This window comes from Acipenser ruthenus, chromosome 18 (genome assembly GCF_902713425.1).
Source record: "Acipenser ruthenus chromosome 18, fAciRut3.2 maternal haplotype, whole genome shotgun sequence".
In the NCBI taxonomy this organism is placed as follows: domain Eukaryota; kingdom Metazoa; phylum Chordata; class Actinopteri; order Acipenseriformes; family Acipenseridae; genus Acipenser; species Acipenser ruthenus.
Genome location: NC_081206.1, coordinates 1,527,501 through 1,554,433, shown reverse-complemented (window position 1 = coordinate 1,554,433; position 26,933 = coordinate 1,527,501). Strand labels below are relative to the sequence as shown.

Sequence of the window (26,933 nt, the reverse complement as noted above, 5' to 3'; positions counted from 1 at the left end):
TTTACTATATATAATCAATACATTGATGGGATCGAAAGCCACAAACCACGTCCTCTTTGTCAGTTGCTAAGCGACCGTCCCACGTAACGCAGCAACGGCGTTAAGAACGTAACGTAAGTGTTTCGTCCTGCCAATCAACGGTAAAAAGCAGGAGGCGCGTCAGAGAACGTCTTTGTGGAAGTCGAAGGACGTCGAGCTGCACGTAATTTAGTAACGACTTACAATTTAAATAATTTACCAGAAAAAAAGAAGGAACAGTCAACCAAGAAAGAGAAGAAGATACGTTTTTAAGAAGCTGCCGGTGAGAATGAATTTAAATTGAATTGTTTGAGGAGGAGGAGGAGAAAGGTCGAGGTTGGGTTTCTGCTTTGTTTGGTGGGAGGGGAGTCTGTTCATTTCGGCGTGCACGGGACGCGGTGTTACTCGGTTAAAATGTCCTTTTAAAAGAAAGACTATCTTAATATTTTAATGTTTTGTTAAATCTGTTTTTTTTCTTTAAACCGTATTTTCGTTTTAAATGCGGCCGCGAGCATATAAAAAGCGTCATTGTGTTTCGCTTTAAGAGAAGGATTCGTCGTGTCTGTGTTTGTACTTCATTCAATATGCTAGCGTGGATGTGTAAATAAAAGTATTTTGTTTTTGTCCCCCTCCCGTTACGTTTTTGTTTGTGTGTGTGTGTGTGGTTATGGTCATGTCTCACACGTTTAAAAATAAAACCATATTCATATTTTCTGTGAGTTCGATGTTTTTGTATCTGCATCAAAATGCCCGCTTGCGCCGGTTCGCCATTTTTTGTTGCTGGGGTTTGTAACACAACATGGCGGACGCGTGGGGACGGAGCCGCGTTGACTCCGGTGCGCCACGCTGGTCTCTGCAGGGCTGAGGGCGCTTTCCGTAGCGGGGATGGTGTGTTCATAAATATTTCACATCAGGAACCTGCGACTCGGATCCGTGCTATCATTTGTTTTTCCTTTTTTGAGGGGCGAGTGCAAATGTTTCCTGACACATCTAAAATACTCCTAGTGGAAATTCGTGATGTTATTAACCGAGGCTGGATTGCTTAACTTCGAACGGCTTGTATGTAAACACAAACGCCATGCAAACTTCTCCAAACCATTGTTAAATTTAATCAAACTGCTTTTTTGACCGAGACCTTTTTGAGGCGATAGAAAACGAAAGCGAGCCCACACTTTCCGGCTAAAACAAAGAATAGCACTTTTTCGGACCCTGGACGCTGTCTTGCTCTGACTAAGGGGAGGGGGGTAGATTATCAAAGCCATTTCGGATACAGCTGGGCATTGTATTCTAGAAATAGGTGGGGGTAATGATGCACCCCCATCGTAAAATGCATATATATATATATATATATATATATATAATTACACAAATTAGTTGAAGACATGTCTCTGCGCAGATGTTACAGTTGCTGCACCCGGGAATATGCATCACCCGGTCAAAGCCTCTTAAATATCTAATGCAATGTCTATTTGCTGTTAAGAGCTAGACCGAAAGATAGTTGCGCTCATTGAATTGAACCCCCGGATTGATTCGGTTAATATCGGGTAAAGTCCCTCGACGATAGGAATCTCAACTTGGAGTTGATTTTATCGCGACCTATCCTTGCCCTCTTGTTGGGCGCTAGGTATAACCCATCAGGCGTGGTTGATGCCCATAGCTACGGGATGGGTAAACCATGTCGTTTTGAACCGTTTCTACCCTGCCCAAGAAGCTGGTTGGAGATGATGTGCAGCAACTGTACAGCTGTGAGAATATTATCTGACTTACCTGCTTCCACCGAACAACACTGAAATGTTTTTTAAAAAGTAAAACGCTATAAATGAATTTAATATTAATATACATTCGTGTAAATATTAAAACATTTGTTTTTTTCAGTGCTGATGGAATGTCTTTTTAGAATGGTTTGATTTGGTTATTTTGAGTTTAACATGTTCAAAACATTTTGGTGGGAACTTATTTATCTGGGAATGTCTTTTTTTTTCTTTTTATATTTACGGCGCAATTACATTTTTGGACCAGGAAAAAGTTATTTTTACGTAGAGCTCATTTTATAAAACCAAGGGAAGCAAGATGTCTCGCAGAAAAAGCCGCAGTGGAAGCCCCTCTCACCACACCACCAACAGCAATGACCCTCGGGACCTGGAGCGCAGGATTTTTGTTGGGAATTTGCCGACAAACCTCATGGAACGCAAGGACCTGCAGGAACTGTTCATGAAGTACGGCAAAATCAATGGTTAGTGTTCCGACCTACAGTTTCTATCTGTTTTAATTAAGTACAATAAAAAGGTGCCCTTTTTCACAGGGTGTATGGAGAACTGAAGTTCTCTTTTTAGAATGCTGATGTGCTGCCTTTGTAGTTGTGCCTAAACGCACCAATGCAGAGCCCCCCCTCCCAGCATGGATGAAACCACTACCATGTACTCTCAAGCCTTGATTCACATTCCCAAAACTCACTCTGTCACCTTTGGTAGAGGTGCTGTACTGTTCATTTACTATAGTAAGAAATGTGACACAGCAGGATTTTACAGCAGTTTGAAATGAATTTGAACAGCCATTTAAGGGCATTTAGTATGTTTTTTGTTAAACATTTAAATTTGCTAATGTAAATTATTATTTACAAAATCTCAAACTTCGTGAAATGCTGCATTACGGCCTGCTTGACAGCAGACTCTTGTGTGACTATTTTAACTGCTGCGGTTAGCCCTGGTATGAGGTGGGCAGCGGGTATATCTGTTAAAAATGTTCCTTTTTCCAGCGCTTTCCATGTTCCGTGGGTATGGATTTGTGCAGTTTGAGAGAATCGACGAGGCGGAGTCGGCAAAGGCAGGGGAAAATGGTCGCATTTATAAAGGGTATAAATTAGGTAAGATACCATTAGTTTTCAGGGAGATGCTGTCTGCATCGAGCAGACTGAGCATCCTGTCCACAAACCAAGTCTTCTGACACCTCTATTTGTGGTATTTTGCTAACCTCTGGCCCGACCACCTAAAACTGTGGAAATCATTGCACTGGATTCGTTAACTTTGTGTACCAGGTGGCTGTTTTGCCCCTCGTATTGTGTTGTCACTTTGGGTAGCAGTGTGTAGATACATTTATAGGGGGCTAATGGATAATATATTGGGAGGGGGTTGCTCACTTAACCTGTACAAGGGATACAATTATCAATTGCTTGTCCCTGTATATTTTGCGTTCTGTTGAGGCATTTTAGACTTACAAGGCACATAGTTGAGCTTACTCTCTTCCTGAAATGTATTTATTAAAAAAACAAAAACAAAAAAACTATTAGTGTGTTGAGCTATTAGTGTGTTAACCCTGTTTGGCTAACATTTAAATAAAACAAATCTTAAAGTGAACAGTTGTGCCACAATGAACATGCCACAACGTCCATAGTTTTGATACGCGGGTGACAATATGGGGAGAGGGTAAGGCAGTCTGTTAAACCTGTTTTAAAGGTGGAACTGTTCAATATACATTTTAAACTGCATTAAATTAACAAAGTCTTGAATTCTTTGGCACAGATATTTCTGTCAGTTTGCTGGCCTGTGTGTTTTCTAAATTCAGTTAGAAGTGTTCTTTATTTGCTACGGCACATCTTTATCCACATTTTTAGGTCTCGTTTTTATCGGGTCATCTGTTTATACGATTTTTGGAAAAGTAACATTTTGGAATTTTGGGTGAACAGTATTTTCACAAATGGCTTTTTGCCAAATTTTCAACCACTACCTTACCATTTCCACAGCCCTGAATAACTCAAATATTGCAGGGTTACACTGTTTTGACTATTCTTCGATGGTTAATTGAAACACTGGTTTAAAATGCTGGTGTCAGTCTAAAATCATTCACAGGTTTTTATCAATTTTAAACATTTTTATTCTTGGTCTTTCGTTTTACTGTTGCCTAACGTTATGGCAATTCAGACAATTATCTAAAATTGTCAATGGATCAAGCATTTCAATATACATACCACTGCTTATTTAGTTCTTGCACCATTAAATATCAATCATAACTGTGGACTTAATTGTCTAGGTGGACACTTGTTGGATGTAATGTATTACGATATTGCATAGTGACACACATGTCAGTATATGTCAGATGCCCAAGACACCTACCTGTCAGTGAGGAATGGTCTTGCATTTCAAGTCTTGGTGGTTTATTACAAAACATCTCTGCATCAAATGTGTTTTTAATGTAGTCCTTTTTCAATCGATGTCTTCCTTGTGTTTTTTTTTTTTTTTTTGCATGTGGTGGTTAATGGTCAGATTTTATTAGCTTATGTATATAACTTTTATAAGCAATTTTAAAATCCTAAAAATGGATTCCAATTTCTCAAATGTCATTTCAACCAAAAAAAAAAAAAAAAAAAGGTCTTGTTTTCATGTGTTCGGTTGTTCATCCCTAAAAAGCAAGTGCTTGATCTAATTTCTATTAATTGGTGTGTTGAACGTGTGGATTGGTTTATTTTCAGATATTAATATGGCAGCGGAGCGAAGACAACATAAAGCTCAGTCCCGCCAGAGCCCCCCACGAAGGTAATGTAACGTCGAGCGAAGTCCATGTCTGGGTGTGAAGATGAGACAGCATGTCGCCTTCTCTGGTAACCCGTCTGTCCAGCAAGAAACACATTTTTCTATGATCTAAAACAGGATTTCGATTTTGCAGCAACTTCTGTTAACCTCATAGTCAGTCAAAGTTAAAAGCTGCGTTTTAACATAATCTAAATAAAAAAAATCCTTCCTGACTGCCAAACAGAACAGGCTTTTTAAAGTTGTACTTTAATCGGTTAAAGCAGTTTCACTGTTTTATAAACAAACGGGTCTTGAAATGTACACCACATGTTAAATAAAACCAGCCCGTCTCCATCAGGGTTTTGGTGGAGCGCTTGATCTGCAGTGTGTGCTGTTGAACTCCATCTTCTATGTGTGACACTAAAATAAGTGACTGTTATATAATTTGTATTGATTTAATAGAATGTGTAACCGGTTAAGACAGTAAACAAAAGTTACTTTGTTTTGCTTATTGATTTTAATAGATCAAAATGAGTTTTAGCTCTGCATTAAAACTCTCAAATCCAGGGTTTATTAGAGTACAAAACTAAAGACGTGCCATGGAAATAATCTTAATCGTGAGCATTTATACAGGATCGACAAGTCTGCGTTTTCATGCTCTTCTCAGTAGTCTTTATTTCCCCCCCACAAGAGGGGATATTGATTGCTACTTCATTGCCTTGTTTGAAGAAAGTTTTGTCCACTTGGCAAACCTGTGCCATACCAGCGCTCCCCATCAGTCTTATTTAAACGGGAACAAGAACGTCGAGGAAGATATTGAATATCGTGGCTGACCTTCTGAAAAAAGGTGTTTTACTGTGGAGCTGCAAGTGTCCCCTCTACCCCCACCCTCTTTGCTGGGAAGATCCTCTTGGACCCTTCTTGCTATCTGTATAGCGTCTTTGCCAGTCCTCTGAGCACGTGCACAACTCAACACAAGAAATCGATGACCTGCAATGACAAACTTGCTATGGCTTGGGTTCAGTTTATTAATTTATAACTTCAAATGTCTTTAGGGGCCGATTTTAAAAATGAACAAAACACTAAAAATAAAAACAATCTTTTTACTTCTGTTTGCTGAAATTATTATTATTTTTTTTAAAATATTATAACAGTGATGTGTGTTCTGGTCAAATGACCCCCTCGATCATTTTCGAGCTATATGAATTCCTTAAATTGCGAGCAAACTCTTGGTCTGGGACTCATTTTCAGCAAGCTTCTTTAAGACCGATACTGCTAGCACTCTTCTTGTATGATGGACTTCCCTCGCTGCCAAACTTGCCATGTAGATAACCATCAAAATTGCAGTCCCGTAACTTTAGATTTTCGCAGTATCTCGAAGAGGCAACATTTAGGTGTGTTACTTATTTTATAGCAGTTTCTACTCGCGGATATCCTGATCGTGACTTTCCAAATCAGTCTGTGTTTTAATATAATTTAATCTGAGTAGATAACATTTACAATTCAAGTGGGGTCCTGTTTGTACAGGTGTTTTAACAATTCAAGATTCCTCTATCTGGCCCACACAGCATTCAGGGCTCCAGACGGCGACCTAAATACTTTTGGCAACATTTTTTTTTTTTGGGGAGGGGGGTGGGGCGGTTAACACAAAATACTGCCTCTTTAAAAAGACTAGCGAACACCAAGGTGTTGTGTTCTTGATTTTGTGTGCAATCTCACACGTGTCGTGTATGAATGCGCTTTGACGCTACTGCCCGTCCTTTACGCTACAGTGTGAGAAGGTCTGATCGAATACAAAAACTGAAAGTACAGAGAAAAGAAACACAGTAATAAGCCCTGGCTTTCCTCGGGTAAAAGGAAACGAAGACACATCCTGGCCGAGTGATACAAACGTTTTACCTGTTGGCAATGCAGATTCAGATTCTGGAGGAGAAAGATTGGGTAGTTGTATGTAGATCACTTTTAAAGCACCAAAGATATAAAATAACAGCATGAGGAATAATGGTTGTGGTTATAGAACAGATCACACAGAGGACAGGCAAGGCAGAGCAAGTCTGAGTCAGGCAGCAAAGATGAACAATGAGACAGCAAGTAAGTGAGTGCAGGCATTATGTTTCTGTATTTTAAGCAGTTAAATACAGAAGCAAACAAACTTCTTAAAGTGGCACCCAACAATTGGATTTGGCACCCATGATTTTTGGCCTAGGAACCATTTGCTCCTTGGGCAGAGTTTGTCTGGAGCCCTGGCATTTAGACGTTCTCATTTCCACATTTGATATGTCATCCCAGCACCTATTGCTCCCTGCTGCCCTGCGTCACTGACGGACCCCTGTGTTTTCCCCCAGAGAGCTGTATACCGGCTATGGGGATGAGAGGGAGGTGCAGCCCCGCTCGCGTTCCCCGGTTCGAGGCAGGGAGCCCCGGGACCACAGAGATACACGAGAGCCACGGGATCGTGAGCCTCGCAGCACCCACTCCAGGGAGCATGACCCCCGGGACCCCCACTTCGATCGGTACCGTGCAGATGGCAGGGAAAAGGAGGCCAGGGTGGACCCCCGTGATCCAGCCCTCAGGTAAGAAATACCATGCACTGTCTGGAGACCAGCCTATAGTTTACTTAATATACAAAACTATTTTTGTCTTTCTACCCAGTAATACCTTATCAGACACATGTTTATAACTTTGTAAACCAATTTGTTTGTTTTACAGAGATGAAGCTTACGAGCGGTACTATAGAATGGATGAGTATTACCGTAGGAAGGAAGAGCCCTTTATGGATCGCAGCAGGGACCCTTGGAATGGCAGGAGGGAGCCTGAAGGTAGGTTTCAGCTCTTTCGATAACCTATGCTTTTGCTCCCAAGTACAGTTTACCCCACTTACCTGAGAAATAAAACTGCTTTTTTTTTTTAAATGCGAGTAACAGTTACAGGTTTTGCTATGGGCATTCAGTAATGCCTGTTTATTTCACAACAGTTTTTGTTCGCCTTTGCTCAAGTATGAGATTGTGTGATCGTGGTGTAAGGATGTGCGTGTGCAGTAATGGCATGTCCCCTTGCAGCGGAACCTGTGAGGCCGGACAATCGGCGACGTGACGAGCTCTACCGGCAGTACTACGAGGAGCTGCAGAGGCGCTACGACGCGGAGCGAGCCGTCGACTGCTCCGTCATCGTGGTGAACAAGCAGCAGAAGTGAGTCCCTAGAACGAACGCTGCAGTGGGGGAAGGACCCCTCTGCTTCTCGCTAGATCCCAGGATACAATAAAATAGTTTAAAGAACCAGATCAGAGTTACAGCTAAGGGTTTGTCCCTCATTGTTTAATTGCCATAGCGTTTCAGAACTGTAGACTTTATTTCTCTTCTCCTCCTCCTCTCCCCCCCCCCCCCCCCCCCCCGCACGTTCCTCGTGACTCGTCTCGCGGTTCGCGCCTCTCTGTAGGGAGTATGCGGAGACGGTGGGTCGCCAGGTGCGTGACCTGGGCATGGTTGTGGATCTGATCTTCCTCAACACGGAGGTGTCCCTGACTCAGGCGCTGGAGGATGTAGGCAGAGCTAGCACCCCCTTTGCCATCATCATCACTCAGCAGCACCAAGTGCATCGCTCCTGCACAGTCAACATCCTCTATGGGACGCCCCAGGGTGAGTGCGCGCTCTTCGGGATTTATTGTGCTTGCTAGTAACTTGGATTTAACATCTGTTCCTTTATTATGAACCAACACACTTTTAAAAAGTTCAACTTAAATGAGTACGTTTGTAAATCCAGGTGTGTTGGGTGGGGAATCTCTTTAGTGAAGCAGACCTTTGGGATGGGTGGAGGTATGATGAGGTGGTACACAACAGGGAGCCATTCACCTTTTTACTCTAAAGTGCATCTGTTTTAAGCTCAGGATACAACCTTGAATGGCTGTGGAGTTTTCTTTTTTTTTTTTTTTTTTTTTTTCACTCTCCTTATCCTGGTTGGTGTTTGTAATGGGTGAGACTTTTCAATGCAATACTATTGACTGATTGATTGTTTTGTTTGGTATGTTGTCGGATTCACATCAGTAAGCTGCGTGGGTGTGGCGTGTTAAAACTACGGCTTTGTTTTTGTTCAGAGCACCGCAACATGCCGATACAGGATGCTATGGTGCTGGTGGCGCACAACTACGACCTCTTCAAAGTGGAGAACCGTGACAAAGAGCGGGAGGAGATTGCCAGGAAGGCTGCCAAGATGGCAGATGAGGTGCTAATGCGGGAACATGAGAGAGAAGGTCATCCCATCTCACTCCAGCCTGTCATCACACTGCTCTCTGAGGGCAGGTGAGTCTAGAGCCCCCTGGCTGCACCAGCTTCAGATATTTCAGTATTCTCTCTGGAGAGACTGCAAATGCACCTGAGCTATTGTGTTCCACCAGAAGTACAGGTTGGAAGACTTGAGTTTTAGTTTTTTGTGCATCTTCTGAAGAGTGTGTGTGCAGTCTGCGCTTGCAAGTGTGCATGTTGGGTCTGGGTACTGACTTGTACTTGCTTTTAACCTGCGGTAGTCTCCCACCTTGAATTTTTTGTAACAATAGATGAAGTTAACTTCAAGAACTGTACTCCGGTCTTGGCTGTATACCTTAGCAGTGTGCTGGTTATTTTGTAATCCAGTGGGTGTCTGAACTCTTCATGCAATGGATCCCAACAGGTATCTTACCTTGGATGAGATGGACCGCCTCATCTCCTATCTCAGGGACAAGAGGGAGAGGCTTTTCCGAACGAGCAGCGACCCTCATTCAGGTAACGAGTTCACTGGTAACCATGAATGAACGTTGCCTAAACTAGGCATCTACAATAATACTCCTCAGTTTTTATGAGGCAAATAATTCTATTGGAAATGTCTTGGCTTCTTAAATGTGATTCTGAGTTTGAAAGTGTTCTTATGTCTCTGTTTGTTCTGATTCTAACCTCCACCATTTCTCTCTTCCCTCCTTCAGCATCTCGTGCTCCGGCCTCAGCCTCTGGAGTGGGAGCCCTTGAGCCGCCCCCTCCGTCCTCTCAAAGCATGTCCACCGCATCCCACCTGCCTCCCCCTCAGACTTCCAACCCCCAGAACACTGCCAACCACCAGCAGGAGCTGCAGGCCAAGATCCTCAGCCTGTTCAACAGCGGGGCTCCCCCTCCTGGGGTCCCCCCACCCTCAACGCAGGGCTACGGCTCCTCCATGAGCAGTCAGAACCCTGGGGTCTCCCAGGGTGTCCCCCCACCCTCCATGTCCAAGATGCCCACCTCTGCATCCCAGGTCCCCAGCATGATGCAGGCCATGAACCCCCGGGCAGCCTTGAGACCCCCAGTCATGCCCCCGGGGGTCCCCCCTCCATATGGCCCTCCCCCTGGCCGGATGTCTGGCCCGTCGGGCGGTGCAGGGGTGCAGCGGTCAAGCACTGGTGGCTCGGGGATCAATTTTGACAACCCCAGTGTGCAGAAGGCACTGGACACCCTGATTCAGAGCGGCCCTTCCATCAACCACCTTGTCAGTCCAGGAAGCCAGCAGGGTCCCAGGCCTGGGCAGGGCATGGGGCAGGGCATGGGGCAGGCTCCTACCATGGGGCATTACCCTCGCCACTACTAACATCCCAAAGAGCGGTGCAACCTACTCGTTCCACAGAGACCCCTTTTAATGGACTGCGGCTGCATTCTGCCCAGTCCTTTCAGTTTGAGTTTTTTGGACATTTTGTCTTTTTTTTTTCTTTTGCAGAAGCAAGAGCAGCTACAAGGTGTCTGAAGATTGTATTTAAATTGAAGCAGAGAGTAGGGGTGCCTACGAAGGCTACACTGTAAATATTTATTTCTTGGACGTTTTAGTTTTTTATATCAAGCGTTTAGGCACCTTTTCAACTATAGAACTTAAATGATAGCGACAGTCCTGAAAGTGGTGTTTTTAATTAATTGTCTTGACTTTTTTTTATTGCAGTACTGTACAGTAGTATTTACAAAACTTAAAGTTGCAGTTGATTTGAGTGTTTGTACTTTAAATACTGTAATCTTTCTTTTAAGTAAGATGATAATCATTTTATACAGTACCCTACTTGGATTCTGATGTAAACCTTGGGCTGTGAATAGCATTGTTGCTGATATTCAGATTAAAATAATACAACAAATCCATGCCTGTCTAATTGAATGATTCCCCCTCCCCCCGTGTGTATCTGTCAGTGGTGGGGGTGTTGTGGTCTTGGTGTAGATTTGGATACAGTTTTGCTTTCTCCAGTGCTACCATGCTTGGGTAGTGTTTCAGAGCCTTCTCTTACTTTGCTTCCATGTGGGGGTGGTGCTGTGTCGGTGTTGAAAGGGCAGGTACCTGCTCATTTTGCAGACCTGTAATTTTGGACTGCCTAATTTTTACTATAGGAAAATCTAATGCCAGATTTATTGCTGCTCTTTTGATTTACTTGAGACTGGCTGCTCAGTTTGCTTTCTGAGCTCTCCCGTGGTTTTCTCTTGCTGCACATAGAAATCTGTTGCAGGCACCACTTGGTGGCAGGTTGTTGAGTTCAATACTTCAATCCACTCCTGGGCTGTATCAGTTCTGTGTGTTCAGCACAGGTACCAGGGCACTCTGCAGTAATACGTACAGGGATTTCAAACTCGGAGAGGGGTTTACTGAAAGAGCCAACCTTGTGTTTGTATATATCGTTATGCCTCCTCACACAAGGTAGATTTAAATGTGATCACCAGTTAAAACCTCTACGGTAGTATAGTCATGTAAAGGAGCTTGATACAGTCAACAATGTAATAAAATGATTTAGTTTATTGCATTTTGTGCAGACAGATCTATAAAATGACACAGGAAAGCCAGAAGCAATTGATATAGAAGCGTTTAACATGAAAGATAAAACCCCCCTTTTTTATATATATATATATATATATATATTTATCAGTTAACACATAATCAAGAATAACCCTTTTTTTTTTTTTTTTTTTTTAAATATTCAACTCACACCAACACATCAGCTAGCACTTTTTTTTTTCTTTTGATTTATTTACAGATCTTCCATTTGCATATTGCACACAATAAGAACTGAAACCACAAAGAAACACTACAGGTCTACAGAAGTACTGCACCTAAGAAGGTAGAGCAGAAAACAACCCGCTCGCATTTTTAAAAACATAAAACATCTACATGTCGTGGTTCTTTAGATAATATTTTCTGTGCTCTAAATGAGACCCTACTGTGAAAACATTCATACAAAATGTGTATTACACACCTGTGAATAAAACATAAAACAAACAAGCAGTTGGAAATCTGCCTCTCCGGTATACCCGGAGAGGACAGTCTTGGCTCTCGTTCTGGGTTTTGGTTGGCTGTACGGGATGGGAGAGGGTTCCAGGACATTTTGGAAATTGTCGAGCGACATGTGATGTGACTCCTAAGCTAAACTCCCTCATTTAATGGCCAAGGTGGGGGAATTGTAATTTTTTTTTTTTTTTTTTGTAACTGAACACAACTAACAAAAATGAATATATATTATATATAAAAATAAAATAATTGTGTGTCAGAAAGCGCAGGTCCTGCACCTCCCTATCACTGCATGCGCACAAATGACCAGTCGCAGTTTGGTCTATTGGTAAAAAAAATGCATGCACATGCTAGCAGGCTGCGACTCGACACTCATCTCGGTGAAAGCAGCACTTGTATTCATACTGGAGATAAGATGCACTGTTTGCAGAGTCACTCAGCGTCTACGATACTACCAATACAACATTAGAAAAAAAAGCATATGTAATTATATACAGTATTATATATATATTTTTAAAACATTTTATTCTTCGTCATGAAGGAGTTTAACTTAAGACATTTCCTGTAGTTGGCAGACTGCCTTCCCCCTCTTTGAGTGAGAACTGCAGGCTACAGATTGGGTCGTGATTCTTGCTGTGGAGCGTTGCCCTCATTTTGTCCATTTTTAGTTTGGGAATGTGTTGATTTGGAGAAGGCCGTGCTGTTTCGGTGGGCATCCTAAGAGAATTGGTGCGACACCCTTGTGTCTCCCATCCTGTGCTTTCCAAACCCTTGATATGTTTGTCTACAGCCTAGCTGTACAACTCCAACCAAAGGAAACAAAACGGAAACAATCCAACAACGATCAACCAAATACTGTATGCAGATAAACACACTTCAATAAGAACTACTACCTCTGTAGGACATTTGCATGCGTTTTTTTAAGATGAAACAAACTGGCCTGCCGCTCTGCTAAAACTGTAGGAGGAGCTTTTGCTCTCCCCACACCCCTTCCAGAGTTTGGAAACTGAAAACCAAACCCAGAATAAATGAATGAGAAAGTGTCTGCGCTGGGCCGGTGTCCCCCACTCCCGATAGCAAGGAGTTCTGCATTGAAAGCCCCTGCTCGGACTCTGACTTGACCCCTAACTGGGTCTGGCAGAACCGTCCCACATGCAGGAGAGGACTAAACTCTTGTGTAATTCAATGGTGAAAAGAGAAAATATTAATGCATTTTCAGCCCTTTTTCTTTTCTTTTTTTTTTTTTTAACATGTTTTTTTGCATTTTTGTTTTGCTTTGAAGGCAAGTTGGAAGTCCTGAATAAGATGTGCAGGCAAAGAAAAATTGATATTCCAAAAAAGCCACTGCGCTGCAATTGTATTACACAGTGTGATTTGATTTTCAATCAGTGCCCATCTGCCTGGTGTAGCACAATGGGTCCATCTTACCTTAGGACAGGACTGAAGCCTGTACATTAAGCTTGTATTATTGTATCATTGATGCAGCAATCCCATTTGTTCGGAATCTCTGCAAACAGAAATCCGGTCGTCAGTGACAATATCCCGTGAGGAATACCTGGCTGTGGTTTTTGCAGTTTTAGCAGAGTGCATCCCAGCTTTGGAAGCTCTCGTTTGTCTTTAATCAAATACTCAGAATGATCTCACAAGCACGTGTACAGTACTGGGGTGGTAAGGAGGGAGGGAGAGAAGCAGGTGATTACTAATGGGACTCCACTGAAAGATGAGAAGGTGCAGCAGGAGTTACTCGAATGTTCTGAGAATGCCAGCAGGTTTCCTCTGATTGGAGAACTGAGTGGGGGGGTGGAGCTTAATATCCTGGAAGGGGGTGTGTCCTGAATTACAACTGAAAAGTAGCTCCCATATCTTCTCCTATATATATATAACATTATCTTTTCAAATAAAACCAAGATTTAAATATTGCACTTTTTTTTTCAGATCGGTCTGACATAAACTTACAAAATGGTTACTTTACTCCCAAACCCATATCTGTAGGGCAAAGTAGTTTTAGTGCAGCTTCCATGAATAATAAACTTGCTTGACCTCCCAAACCCTGCCCACACACACGTGACGTAAGTGTTTATAAAGTCTCTGATGCACCTGAACACCGCCGCCCTAGTGGCTGAAATAATCACTGCATCTCTCACAGGCTACGGCGAGCCGCACACACACACACTCGCGCGCCCGGTCTCGCAGTCAAGTCACATCTTAACCGGGAGACAGGAATTCCCATGCACCTACGTGTCAATGCAGACTGCTTAAACAAACGAACGAACGAACAAACAACGCTGTCCACTGATGCTTCAAATATGCATTCAAAGAAAAGTCTGAACACTTTGCACTTGAGGCAGGGTGTGAACCGGCGGCCCTGCGCACCTCTTCTCACCGAAGGGAGAGAATCCGTAACGGCAGTGCAGCACACAGCACTGCGCGTCTGGTATCTGCAGAGCTAATTCATTCCCAGTGAGAACTGCTTATCTAAAACACCGTACAGGGACACCCACACAGACAAGGTAGAAGTCCAGGGGAATCGATAAGATCTGATAGGGTTAACTATCTATATATACACTGTATGGGTTAGCCATGCCTGCTTTTGTTCTGCCCTTTTATAGAAGCTCAGGTAGCCAATCACAGTCCGGGGGGGTGGGGCAGGCTTCTCTGTCTCGCAGGTATTTCTTGCTGCTCATCAGCAATATTGAACTTGGCTTCAGCTACTGATTGAATGTATTAGATTGTAAATCATTAGCAATAGATGGCGGAAGGGAGTTCTCTGCAGCTCTGTGTGTGTGTGTGTGTGTGTGTGTGTGTGAGTTCTCTGCACCTGTGTGTGTGTGTGTGTGTGTGTTCTCTGCACCTCTGTGTGTGTGTGAGTTCTCTGCACGTCTGTGTGTGTGTGTGTGTGTGAGTTCTCTGCACGTCTGTGTGTGTGTGTGTGAGTTCTCTGCACGTCTGTGTGTGTGTGTGTGTGAGTTCTCTGCACGTCTGTGTGTGTGAGTTCTCTGCACCTCTGTGTGTGTGTGTGTGTGTGTGAGTTCTCTGCACCTCTGTGTGTGTGTGTGTGTGTGAGTTCTCTGCACCTCTGTGTGTGTGTGTGTGTGAGTTCTCTGCACCTCTGTGTGTGTGTGTGAGTTCTCTGCACCTCTGTGTGTGTGTGTGTGTGTGAGTTCTCTGCACCTCTGTGTGTGTGTGAGTTCTCTGCACCTCTGTGTGTGTGTGAGTTCTCTGCACCTCTGTGTGTGTGTGTGTACCAGCTTCCCCAGCCTGCCCTCTGTATCTGTAGCTCCTGTTGCTGATATGTATATACGTCAACCCTTTTTTTTCTTTTTTCTGTATACAGTATAAATGAAACTATATAGATTAGCAGCATTCTCAACTTCTACAGATTTATAAATTCTCAATTGGTCGCATTAGCAACAACATTAGTTACAGGTATACTCAAGAAAAACAGAAATGAGAAATCGTCTGGACAACACTAAAAACTATTTTTTTTAAACATTTCTTTTTTATTAATAAATATCTAGATATAATGAATATTCTTTTATCTTATATTACCTATAAAGTGACCAAGGCGCAGTTTCCCTCGGAGAGAGTATTGTCTTGACTGAAACTCCCCATGTTATAAACTGCTATCCCAGACACTTGAAATGAAACCATTTATTATAGTTAAAAACAAATCTACTTCAACAAAACAGGTAATTGTACATGAAAATAAATACCTAACTTAATCCATGCATGAACTCATTCATAGACAAAAAACTCAGCAGTTCAGCAAAACATAGTCTATGTGAGTCGAGGTCTGCGGTTTCTGTTTATTAATAATAATAATAATAATAATAATAATAAAACAAGATGCCCTCGGCAGCCCCCTGTGCCAGGTCTGTGGGGTTCATCTCTCCGGGAGCAGCAGCTGATTGGTCACAAAACTATTCCATCTATATAATGATGCACTGAAATGTATACACTATTTACAGAGTCCCTGTTCCAGCACTCACCAGCCACACAGTAACTCCACCGATTCAAACAGGGGTTATATCTGAACCTCTCTCTGTCTCCCCCACGGGCCGGGGACTGGGTAATATAATGGAGCGCGGAGAGAGGACCCTGGTCAACGCTCCCTTGAGCAGATACCAGCCCGCTATCTAAACCAGCTCGCGAAATTAAAACAAAGACAACATCATCTGATCCGAGCAATTCGACCCCAACGAGATTTCAAAGATGATTTTCAATCGGCTTGTCGGGAGCCATCAGCTCATGCCAGTGGCACAAAATCAGCCTGATCTCTCTCGCCCTCTCACTCTCTCACTGACGGGCTCAAATATCCTCCACGTTTGAAAGTGTCTGTGGCCCTGCGCTGGCATGCTTTTGTAGTGTAATTAGGGGAGCCACAGTGCTCTAACATAGCCTCCACTAGAGGGAGCATCCAGCCTGCAGCCACAAGAGCTGTAGTTTAACCTCAAATTACAAGGATCCCACTGGAGGCACAAGTCATCTGTAGAAAAGCAACCTGCTGTTTTGTTTTTCGCGAGGAATCAATCGTGTCTGCATCCAGCCCCCGCAGGCTGTGGCTCTGGTCAATTGAATCATCAAAACTTCTATTAGTTCTCTTGCAACCGTCCAAGGCGAGAATATTGGATTGCCAGAATCATCCAATCATCTTAATTCATTTTTTTCCCTTGTAAATAAAATTTGGAAAACAAGAAATTTGAATCAAATCAAGAAATATAATAATCTTAGTCAGGATTTGCTATTTGGTTTTGTTGCTTTTTTTTCTAATTTTAAATTAAAATAACTAAATAATCTAATATCTAATATATTTTTGTGTTGCTTTTGGTTTGCCAATATGTCTCCAACATCTTTATATTTGCATATACAACACAGCAATAATTAATATTGGATCAATCACAGTATATTGATTCGTTTGACTTTACAAAGTCAAATATATACGGAACGATACACAGACAAATGCCACTTTGTGTGCATGTGAAATATATTTACCAATATATTTTAATATATGTCATATACTTTGCAATATATTTTCAAATATTGACATATTGTTTTATACATGTTATACATTATATTTGATATAAATATAGATATATAAATATAAATTTGATATAAATATATGAATCCATATATTTCACTTTTTTTTCTTCAATATATTGCACCCTGTTTTGTTTCTGTGTGTGTCAACACTGCTGTCTGTAAAAGTGAAAGGACTGCTCTGTGTCTGTGAGTGGTGTGCGTGGGGTATCAAATACTGGGGCCAAATAAATAGAGAAAGCAAAGAAAAGTCACTGATTCCTGAAGCTGGCATTTCGGATTTGGAATTTAGAAAGAGAAGGCAGATAAGCATGGATTTCCCAAATCCCAAACCCGCTCCCAGGAACCGGATTTGTGTATCGCTGTTCAGCAGAGAAGCAGAGTTCTCATCGTGTCTCTCCTGGGCCCCGAGGCTTGGTGGTGTTGTTGATGTCCTGGTGGCAGAACAGTCAGTGTGAAACAGACCTACGCAGTCACACTGCTCCTATGTGACACTGTCATACTGTTACTCTGTCACGCTGTCATGCTGTCACTACGTCACGCTGTCACGCTGCTTGTCATTGCATCACTGTGCGTGCAGTGTCCATTCACCCGTCACAGTAAACAAGTTATTTTCTTCGGCCTTCGATTAGCTTTCAGTCTTGGTGAGCTCACGCCCTCCCCTCTGCATTTCTCTTCTTCTCTCCATCCTCGGACACATTCCCTTCATCCTGTCGTCTTTAAAATCACTTTACAAAAAGTTCGCCCCCCCCCCCATCCTCCCTACCCTGCCCTACCCTTCCCCCCAAAAATAAATCTCTGTTTCCAGCAGCCAGATGGGAAGTGTGTTTGGAACAGTAAATGCAAGCGCTGGGAATGCTGGGTACGAAAAGGAACCCAGCCTTCAACATGAGCATGCTCAGAACCAAAGGGCTCTTTGGACTCGACACTGCGTGAGGAAAGTGGAAACACCTGGTACAGGCGTGAAACTGGAACCCTGGCATCTAACCAGACAGCAGGACCTTATACTGCTCTGCAGAGTGAGGAACCACTTCCAGCTGCTGGGTGTGTGGAAAGAAGAGGGGAGGGTTTGGCATCTGTTTAGCAAAATAAAATCATCATAATAATTGTTTCACGTCTGTACTAAATGTGATGAATAAAAATACATCAGCCCACCAGGGTGCGCTGTGCACAAAGCAAAGAAAGGAGAACAGTAAGACATTACAGAGGGAGTGATGGGAAGTGTGCTGGGGTCCCCTCTCGGGCTGGCTGGGGTGATGGTGGGTTCAGTCACTGAAGGAAGGGGCTGGAGGTCGGGCTGGCGGGGGTGATGGTGGGTTCAGTCACTGAAGGAAGGGGCTGGCGGGGGTGATGGTGGGTTCAGTCACTGAAGGAAGGGGCTGGAGGTCGGGCTGGCAGGGGTGATGGTGGGTTCAGTCACTGAAGGAAGGGGCTGGAGGTCGGGCTGGCGGGGGTGATGGTGGGTTAAGTCACTGAAGGAAGGGGCTGGAGGTCGGGCTGGCGGGGGTGATGGTGGGTTAAGTCACTGAAGGAAGGGGCTGGAGGTCGGGCTTGCGGGGGTGATGGTGGGTTCAGTCACTGAAGGTCGGGCTGGCGGGGGTGATGGTGGGTTCAGTCACTGAAGGTCGGGCTGGCGGGGGTGATGGTGGGTTCAGTCACTGAAGGTCGGGCTGGCGGGGGTGATGGTGGGTTCAGTCACTGAAGGTCGGGCTTGCGGGGGTGATGGTGGGTTCAGTCACTGAAGGTCGGGCTGGCGGGGGTGATGGTGGATTCAGTCACTGAAGGTCGGGCTGGCGGGGGTGATGGTGGGTTCAGTCACTGAAGGTCGGGCTGGCGGGGGTGATGGTGGGTTCAGTCACTGAAGGTCGGGCTGGCGGGGGTGATGGTGGGTTCAGTCACTGAAGGTCGGGCTGGCGGGGGTGATGGTGGGTTCAGTCACTGAAGGAAGGAGCTGGAGGTCGGGCTGGCGGGGGTGATGGTGGGTTCAGTCACTGAAGGAAGGAGCTGGAGGTCGGGCTGGGCTCTCAGGAGTAGATGGTGATGACCTCCCTGCCGCCTCCACGCACCAGCAGCACCCGGTTCAGCCCTTCAGTCAGCACCTCCAGGAACTCCATGTCTGAGGGAGGGAGTGTTAAGAGGCATGCTGACCAGTCATCACAACAACAGCACTCAGTCTTACAGCTGGACAGCTTACTTTCTGACTAAGGCAGGGTGTCATCATAGATGCCCTTGCTGGGATAATTAAGGTAGGGTTTTGTTTTGGTGGTCTTTGCAATCCCCCTCCCCCCCCCCCCCCCCCCACTCCCCCCACCCCCCCCACCCCCCCCACTCTCCGGCCGCTCGAATGGTAACTGTCCCAGCGCTGGGATTGGCAGTGCAGGCGGTTCGGGCTACAGGGAAAGGATACAGTTCTCATCGCCCTTCCTGTTCTTGGGCGGACCTGGCATGTTGAGCAGGACCAGCTTTGCATCCTGGGACTTCCTTGTGATGACCTCGTTCAGCTTCAGGGCCGTGTGCATTCGCCGCACATTCGACTGGTTCCTGTGGGGGCGAGAGGGGGAGGGGGGAGAGGAGGGGGAGGAGAGGGGGATGTAAATGAGGAAGAGGAAAATGAAAGACTTTCTAGCTGTTATTAGAGCTACACAGTATTTCTTGTGCATTGTCAGTGTCAAGGGTACTTACAAGTTTTCCCATTCACTGCAGCAAGGAGAGCGAGGACAAAGACGGAAACAGAAAAGGTCCAGTTAGTTCAGTGGGGTTAAAGCTGTCTAGAAACCATCATTCACTCTGCACAATAAGCATGTCGGATAATCTTGCTTGTGACCAACAATTCATCTGGGAAACACGTGCGGCCACTGAGTCTCTCCTTGAAGAAAATATCTTCTTATTGTTTAAACCTACTGCTACAAAAGTAGTGCTCATTAAACTCCCAATAACCCCAAGCACCTGCCAGGAGCCCTCATGTAAATACACCTGGTGTGTGGTGTCAGGATCATGTCTGTGTGTGCCCCCCCACCCCGACACCATCGTGCAGCCCCCACACTCTGACTCATTTAACGTACGTCCAAAACATTGACAAAAGTAATGAAGAATCCTACTACTGTAATCCTGCATTAAACATTGTTGAGCCTCGCCCCTCCCCTCGCCCCTAGCCTCTCCCCTAGCCCCTCCCCTCGCGTCCCTAGTCCTTCCCCTAGCCCCTCCCTTGCCCTGGCCCTCGCCCGCCCCTCCCCTCCTCTAACCCCGCCCCTCCCCTCGCCCTGCCCCCCGCCCGTCACACTCACGGCTTCATGTTGAATATGTCTTTGATGCCCTCGGGGGTGCTCGGTCCCTTGCTCTTGCCCTGGTCTCCGGTGAATTTCTCGGTCCACGTCAGCTGCACCTTGGAGCTGGGAGTCTGCACCTCCTCCACGGGGGACTGGGGGCTGGCCGGGGTGGGCGTGGTGTTCTGGTCATGGATCAGCTGAACCTGCGGGGGGCAGGAGAGAGCAACACTCTGAGAGAGCGGGGGAGAGCGAGAGTGAGGGAGAGAGAGACAGGCACAGTTAGACACGCAGCGAGACAGAGAGAGAGAGGCAGGGTCTGCAGACAGTGAGGACGTCCCCTAGCACCCTTGTTAGAAAGCTGAATGCGAGTGGGACAGCGTGAGGGTAGGAGTGTGACTGTGAGATGAGCATGACAGGAGGGCAGCTGCAGCTCTTCTCTTCACTACAGAAATCCCAGATTGCGTCTCAGTCAGGTTTGTTTTTTAATGGAATGTATTGTACAAAAAATATGTTGAACAAAATGAACAGACTGATTGAGTGGGATGGAGGGAGAGAGGGAGGAAGGAAGAGAGATGGGGAGAGGGATGGGGCGAGGGGAGAGGGATAGGTGAGGAGGATGAGGGAGGGAAAGAGGAATGGAGATGGAGAGAGGAGAGAGGAGAGGAGAGAGGAGAGAGGGCAGAGGAGAGAGGAGAGAGGGGAGAGGAGAGAGGAGAGAGGGGAGAGGAGAGAGGGCAGAGAGCAGGGTGGGGCAGTGCTCGTACCTCCTCCTCAGGTTTCTCCTCCTCACTGCCCCCTGGCTGCTCCTCCTGCACACTCAGCTGGATGCGAGGGTTTGAGGGGTTCTTGCGCCGGATCGATCCACGGGACTCGTCTGTGATGCTCTGGATCTGCACAGAGAGGGGACAGGGAACAAGCATCACGCTGTAGAGAAATACAACAATAAAACAAAGTGGCCACTGGGTGTTTAAGTTGAATTCCCATAGCATCTGTCTGTGCCGGGTGCAGTACCTCTCTCTCACGCTCAGTCTTGGTGAGCTGCATCTGCTTGAGGATCTGTGAGCGCTGCTCCATTACCAGGGTCTTCTCGTAGGTGTATGCAGAGATATCACTGTCTTGCTGCCGGGACACAGAGTTACCAGGGAGATCACTATACAGAGCAACGTGTTCATAAACACAAAACAGACCACAGTGAACACATTCCTAAGATACAGCTCCATATTTAACACATGCATTCTGTTATTCTTCCATTCTCAACACTGGGGGGGGGTCAGAGATCCCTTGCGGGATTTAAGAACATTAAAATACATAGTAAAAAACAATCTGTGTGGACCGTAGTGCACCTCCCTGCTCTGGTTCACTCAGCTCGGCTCGGCTCAGCTCTACTCACCACCTCCACCACCTCCACTTCAGCGCTGATGCGCAGGTGGTACAGGAAGGTGGTCAGGTCTTTTTTCATCTGGATGCTGTTGTCGTCCATCTGGGCCACGGTGAAGATACGCATCTTACACTTCCTCCACACCTGTCAACACACACAGAGCTGTCAATGCACAGGTACCGGGGACACGCAGACAGACAGAGACGCGCGGTCAGAGAGAGACAGGCAGACAGACAGACGGTGTGCACCTTGTGCTGGCGCAGCAGGAAGGGGAGCAGCATCAGCATGCCCCCGTCGTGCACGATCCACCACACGTCGATGTTGCCCTCCGTGAAGCGCTCCTGGTTGGACGGGTACGCAGAGATGTTCATGGGCACCAGCAGAGCCAGGTGAGCGGCTGTGGTCTCCCGTACCAGCTCTGTGGAGCAACACAGGGTCACAATACTGTACCAGGTCTGTGCCAACACACAGTCAACTCTGCTACTCCCTTACAAAAGTTTACCTTAGTAAATACACAGCAAAGTGTAACAAAGCATTGTGAAAGCATGGTAAGGCACAGGTAAGCATTGTAAAGCTCGGAGAGGTATGGTAAAGCATATTAAACAAACCTGGCACACAAGGCTAAACTATGGTAAATGCACCCATGAGAATTAACACGGGGTACGCTGCAAACATCCTGTGGTGAACTTTTACAAGGGCTGTAGCAGCAGCACAGAGTCAGAATGCTCCACTCGGCAGGAGTTCATCACAGCTTGCTTGTAAGTGACTGAGCGTTGGGCTGGGTTACAGATGAAGCCCTGGCTCTCACCGATAAAGTTCCTCCAGGTGCTGTGGTCCTCTGCCTGCTTCCAGTTGCGCGGCCAGCTCACCAGCACTGTGTTGTGCTGCAGCCCCCCGAGCCCCCCGGCCTGGATCAGATGGGACGTCCCGTCACGCATGTTAGAGGAGATCACCACCTGGCAGAAGCCCTTCACCTTCTCCGTCTCCATCAGACGACGCAAAGACTGCGGAGAGGGAAGAGGGAGAAGAGAGGGAGAGAGGGAGGGGAGAGAGGGGGAGAGGGGAGAGAGGGGAGAGAGGGAGGGGAGAGGGAGAGGGGAAGGGGGAGAGGGAGAGGGAGAGGGAGAGAGGGAGGGGAGAGAGAGGGGGAGAGAGAGGGGGAGAGAGAGGGGAGAGAGAGAAGGGGGAGAGAGGGAGGGGAGAGAGGGAGGGGAGAGGGAGAGGGGGAGAGGGAGAGAGGGAGGGGAGAGAGAGGGGGAGAGAGAGGGGGAGAGGGAGGGGAGAGAGAGAAGGGGGAGAGAGGGAGGGGAGAGGGAGAGGGAAAGGGAGAGAGAGGGAAGGGAGAGAGGGGAGAGAGAGGGAGAGAGAGGGAGAGAGGGAGGGGAGAGAGAGGGAGGGGAGAGGGAGAGGGGGAGAGGGAGAGAGGGAGGGGAGAGAGGGAAAGAGGGAGGGGAGAGAGAGAGGGAGAGAGTGAGGGGGAGCGCTGTCACTCACAGGCCATTGAAATACCATCCATATTCACTTCGGTCACAATGTTTTTTATTACATTTTTTGAAATTTTAAAACAGTTTGTGTGAACTCTAAGGACATATATGCATTATAAAATAGATACATAGATAGGAAACTTAACAACTGTGCACACAGTGACTGAAGGGGATGTAACCAGTACAGTAACATCCTCTCTTTCACAGGCAGCCCTGAGGGACCCCTGCACATCTGTCTGCTCTCACCTGCTCGGTGCGCTGCGCCTGGGGGTGGTTGTTCAGGTAGGTGCCCTCCAGCGCTGCGCCCACGATGGTCAGGCCCTTGCCCGCCTTCAGCTGGTTGGTGAGGGACAGCAGCTGGGGGTTCTCCACATTCTGATCCTGATCCACACTGACCACGACCAGGATCTGAGGCCTGAGAGAGAGATCGAGAGAGTCAATGAGATCACTGAGAAAGAGAGTTTGTGTCAGTGTGTTGGGCTGTGCTGTACTGAGCTGGACTGGGCTAGCTGGGCAGGACTCACCTCCAGTTCTTGGTGTGCGGGGGTCCCTCCTCCAGTCTCAGCAGAGCGAAACGTGCCGCGCTAAGAGACAGGCCTCTGATCCCGTCTCCCCACTCCTTCTCAGCCCTGCGGAGAGGCAAACCAGAACCGGGTCAGAACCCAGCCACACAGGATCAGAACACTCCCAAGAAACAAGCCAGCACTGGAGCAGAACCACAGAAAGAAGAAACCCTGTCTTTACCTTTGATTAACTGACTGAGAGGCCTGGCACAGGGAGGTCAGAGGTCACTCACCCTTGGTACTCGATGTACTTGTAGATGCAGGTGGCGATCACCATGGCGACGAGGGCGTAGTACCAGGAGCAGATGAACATGAGCGACAGACACAGACTCATACCAAGGAAGGAGAGGGCCCTGAGAGAGAGAGAGGGGGGTCGTGGGAATCAACCTCTATCTTACCATATTGCTGTCCTTTAATCTCGCAGCCAGAGAAGTGCATGATGATGAGACTCACTCCTAACGTATTTAGCACAAGCCCTTTTCATGGGTGGAGTCAGGGCGGGGTCAGGTAGGGTATGTGGATTTATGGGCGGGGTCAGGTAGGGTATATGGATTTATGGGCGGGGTCAGGTAGGGTATATGGATTTATGGGCGGGGTCAGGTAGGGTATGTGTTTTTATGGGCGGGGTCAGAGCTCCTCACCAGTGGTAGAATTTGAAGCGCGGTCTCCAGTTGGGGGTGCGCAGCAGGGTCTGTAAGGCACAGGCCAGGTTCACAAACATGTAGCACATCAGGAAGAACCTGCAGAGAGCAGAGGGAGAGAGAACAGTTACAGCGCACGCCCTGTTTGCATTGAGAAGAACACAAGTTCAAAGTGATCAGAGTGCGGATGCTGACTCTGCCGAGCAGGGAGTACCTACATGGAGAGGATGGGGGCCACAGCGTCCAGCGAGGCGATGAGGATCCCGATCTCACAGATACAGGCAGTCAGCAGCAGGGCCCAGGTGGGCTCTCCGTTCGCCTTGCCATGGCCGAATACCTGGAGAGGAGAGCAGAGTGAGAGCAGGGACACGCACACACACACGCACAGACACACGGACACACACACACGCGCACACATATGCATACAGACACACGGGCAGACACACGGGCAGACACACACACACACATGCACACATGCAGACACGCACACAGTCACATGCACACACACACATAAGCCAACCCAAACCCCGGAGCAGAGGGGGGCTGAGGAAGATAAGAGTGTTGAGTATAACACAGCAGCACGCACACTCAGGCTGAGGTAGTGTTGAGTATAACACAGCAGCACGCACACTCAGGCTGAGGTAGTGTTGAGTATAACACAGCAGCACCACATTCAGGTACTACAAAGACACTGCTCGGCGTCAGACAGCAGCAGAATTGAGCAGCAGAATTGAAACACTTGGAATGCAGAGGTAACCTGTATCTCTATACCTAGAATAGATACTGTTTAAATATGAAACGGAAACTTTCGCAATCGATTCTGAAAGGTTTTGGAAAAGAAGGGTGATAAATGACACTGCAGGGAGGGAGAGAGAGAGGGAGGGAGGGAGGTGTTGCTCTTGGTTTTCCCTCTCTTTTCACCCCCCCCTCTCTCTCTCTCTCTCTCTCTCTCTCTCTCTCTCTCTCGCTCTCTCTCTCTCTCTCTCTCTGCTCTCTCTCTCTCTCCCCCACCCCTCATCCCCAGCACTACAGAGGCCAGTGTTTCCCTGCCGCAGTCTCTCATCTCATCCTCCATTCAGGTCACATCGGCCACTTTATGAGCCTCATAAATCAGAGTGCGTGTCAGGGGCTGGGGGACAGCGCGCTGCCGGGATGGGATTCATTACAGAGTGTGTGTCAGGGGCTGGGGGACAGCGCGCTGCCGGGATGGGATTCATTACAGAGTGTGTGTCAGGGGCTGGGGGACAGCGTGCTGCCGGGATGGGATTCATTACAGAGTGTGTGTCAGGGGCTGGGGGACAGCGCGCTGCCGGGATGGGATTCATTACAGAGTGTGTGTCAGGGGCTGGGGGACAGCGCGCTGCCGGGATGGGATTCATTACAGAGTGTGTGTCAGGGGCTGGGGGACAGCGCGCTGCCGGGATGGGATCCATTACAGAGTGTGTGTCAGGGGCTGGGGGACAGCGCGCTGCCGGGATGGGATTCATTACAGAGTGCGTGTCAGGGGCTGGGGGACAGCGCGCTGCCGGGATAGGATTCATTACAGAGTGCGTGTCAGGGGCTGGGGGACAGCGCGCTGCCGGGATGGGATTCATTACAGAGTGTGTGTCAGGGGCTGGGGGACAGCGCGCTGCCGGGATGGGATTCATTACAGAGTGCGTGTCAGGGGCTGGGGGACAGTGCGCTGCCGGGATGGGATTCATTACAGAGTGTGTGTCAGGGGCTGGGGGACAGCGCGCTGCCGGGATGGGATCCATTACAGAGTGTGTGTCAGGGGCTGGGGGACAGCGCGCTGCCGGGATGGGATTCATTACAGAGTGCGTGTCAGGGGCTGGGGGACAGCGCGCTGCCGGGATGGGATCCATTACAGAGTGTGTGTCAGGGGCTGGGGGACAGCGCGCTGCCGGGATGGGATTCATTACAGAGTGTGTGTCAGGGGCTGGGGGACAGCGCGCTGCCGGGATGGGATCCATTACAGAGTGTGTGTCAGGGGCTGGGGGACAGTGCGCTGCCGGGATGGGATTCATTACAGAGTGCGTGTCAGGGGCTGGGGGACAGCGCGCTGCCGGGATGGGATTCATTACAGAGTGCGTGTCAGGGGCTGGGGGACAGCGCGCTGCCAGGATGGGATCCATTACAGAGTGTGTGTCAGGGGCTGGGGGACAGCGCGCTGCCGGGATGGGATCCATTACAGAGTGTGTGTCAGGGGCTGGGGGACAGCGCGCTGCCGGGATGGGATTCATTACAGAGTGCGTGTCAGGGGCTGGGGGACAGCGCGCTGCCGGGATGGGATCCATTACTTCTCATTCTCTCCGTTATCGTGAGAGATGGGAATGCGCTGTGTGACTGTGTGTGTGTGTGTGTGTGCGTGTGTATCAGTGTGTGTGTGTGTGTGTGTGTGTGTGTGTGTGTGTGTGTGTGTGTGTGTGTGTGTGCATCATTACTCTATAGCATAAAGAAAAAAATAGGGCTGTTCTTCCTGAGCTTTCCAGACAGACAGACATGCAGGCAGACGCACAGACAGACTGACAGACTGACGGACTGACCCTGAGGAAGGTGACAGACACACAGACAGACTGACGGACTGACCCTGAGGAAGGTGGTAGACAGACAGACAGACAGACAGACAGACAGACAGACAGACAGACACTGACGGACTGACCCTGAGGAAGGTGACAGACACACAGACAGGCAGACAGACAGACTGACGGACTGACCCTGAGGAAGGTGACAGACACACAGACAGACTGACGGACTGACCCTGAGGAAGGTGACAGACACACAGACAG

The 26,933-nt window shown here is 47.4% G+C and overlaps 2 protein-coding genes and 1 long non-coding RNA gene across 7 annotated transcripts in view; 1 reads left to right on the top strand and 2 right to left on the bottom strand.

The window, feature by feature from the left end:
* Positions 1–131: 131 nt before the first annotated feature.
* On the top strand, positions 132–10,639 carry LOC117421314 (nuclear receptor coactivator 5-like). Of its 3 annotated transcripts, none has more exons than XM_034035557.3 (11): positions 133–301; positions 2,038–2,251; positions 2,774–2,881; positions 4,484–4,547; positions 6,869–7,096; positions 7,233–7,342; positions 7,583–7,712; positions 7,960–8,159; positions 8,615–8,819; positions 9,187–9,278; positions 9,476–10,639. In XM_034035557.3, the coding sequence occupies exons 2-11, from the start codon at positions 2,089–2,091 to the stop codon at positions 10,108–10,110; spliced, it is 1,935 nt and encodes a 644-aa protein (XP_033891448.2). In that variant the 5' UTR covers positions 133–301; positions 2,038–2,088; the 3' UTR covers positions 10,111–10,639. The 3 variants fall into 3 exon arrangements, with proteins under 3 accessions (XP_058846685.1, XP_033891448.2, XP_058846684.1); XM_058990701.1 differs by having other exon boundaries at positions 7,957–8,159; XM_058990702.1 differs by lacking the exons at positions 2,038–2,251; positions 2,774–2,881 and having other exon boundaries at positions 132–301; positions 7,957–8,159.
* Positions 10,640–11,390: 751 nt separating this feature from the next.
* Positions 11,391–17,553, bottom strand: LOC117963837 (uncharacterized). Its single transcript, XR_009307633.1, has 2 exons — positions 14,627–17,553; positions 11,391–14,593 (listed from the first exon to the last, which is right to left on the bottom strand). It is a non-coding gene; the product is annotated as an uncharacterized LOC117963837 (long non-coding RNA).
* A 36-nt stretch (positions 17,554–17,589) lies between these two features.
* Positions 17,590–26,933, bottom strand: part of LOC117423729 (solute carrier family 12 member 5-like) — a 99,719-nt gene continuing 90,375 nt past the window's right edge. For 2 of the 3 annotated variants that reach the window (XM_058990697.1, XM_058990699.1), the window contains 14 exons: positions 24,363–24,481; positions 24,145–24,243; positions 23,737–23,856; positions 23,465–23,569; positions 23,187–23,355; positions 22,265–22,460; positions 21,705–21,874; positions 21,469–21,600; positions 21,090–21,197; positions 20,843–20,968; positions 20,097–20,308; positions 19,495–19,509; positions 19,220–19,353; positions 17,590–18,928 (listed from right to left, as the gene is read on the bottom strand). In XM_058990697.1, coding sequence (XP_058846680.1) covers positions 18,837–18,928; positions 19,220–19,353; positions 19,495–19,509; positions 20,097–20,308; positions 20,843–20,968; positions 21,090–21,197; positions 21,469–21,600; positions 21,705–21,874; positions 22,265–22,460; positions 23,187–23,355; positions 23,465–23,569; positions 23,737–23,856; positions 24,145–24,243; positions 24,363–24,481 — 1,797 coding nt within the window. In that variant the 3' untranslated portion in view covers positions 17,590–18,836. The remainder of the gene's footprint in view (positions 18,929–19,219; positions 19,354–19,494; positions 19,510–20,096; positions 20,309–20,842; positions 20,969–21,089; positions 21,198–21,468; positions 21,601–21,704; positions 21,875–22,264; positions 22,461–23,186; positions 23,356–23,464; positions 23,570–23,736; positions 23,857–24,144; positions 24,244–24,362; positions 24,482–26,933) is intronic. The other variant, XM_058990698.1, reaches the window with a different exon arrangement.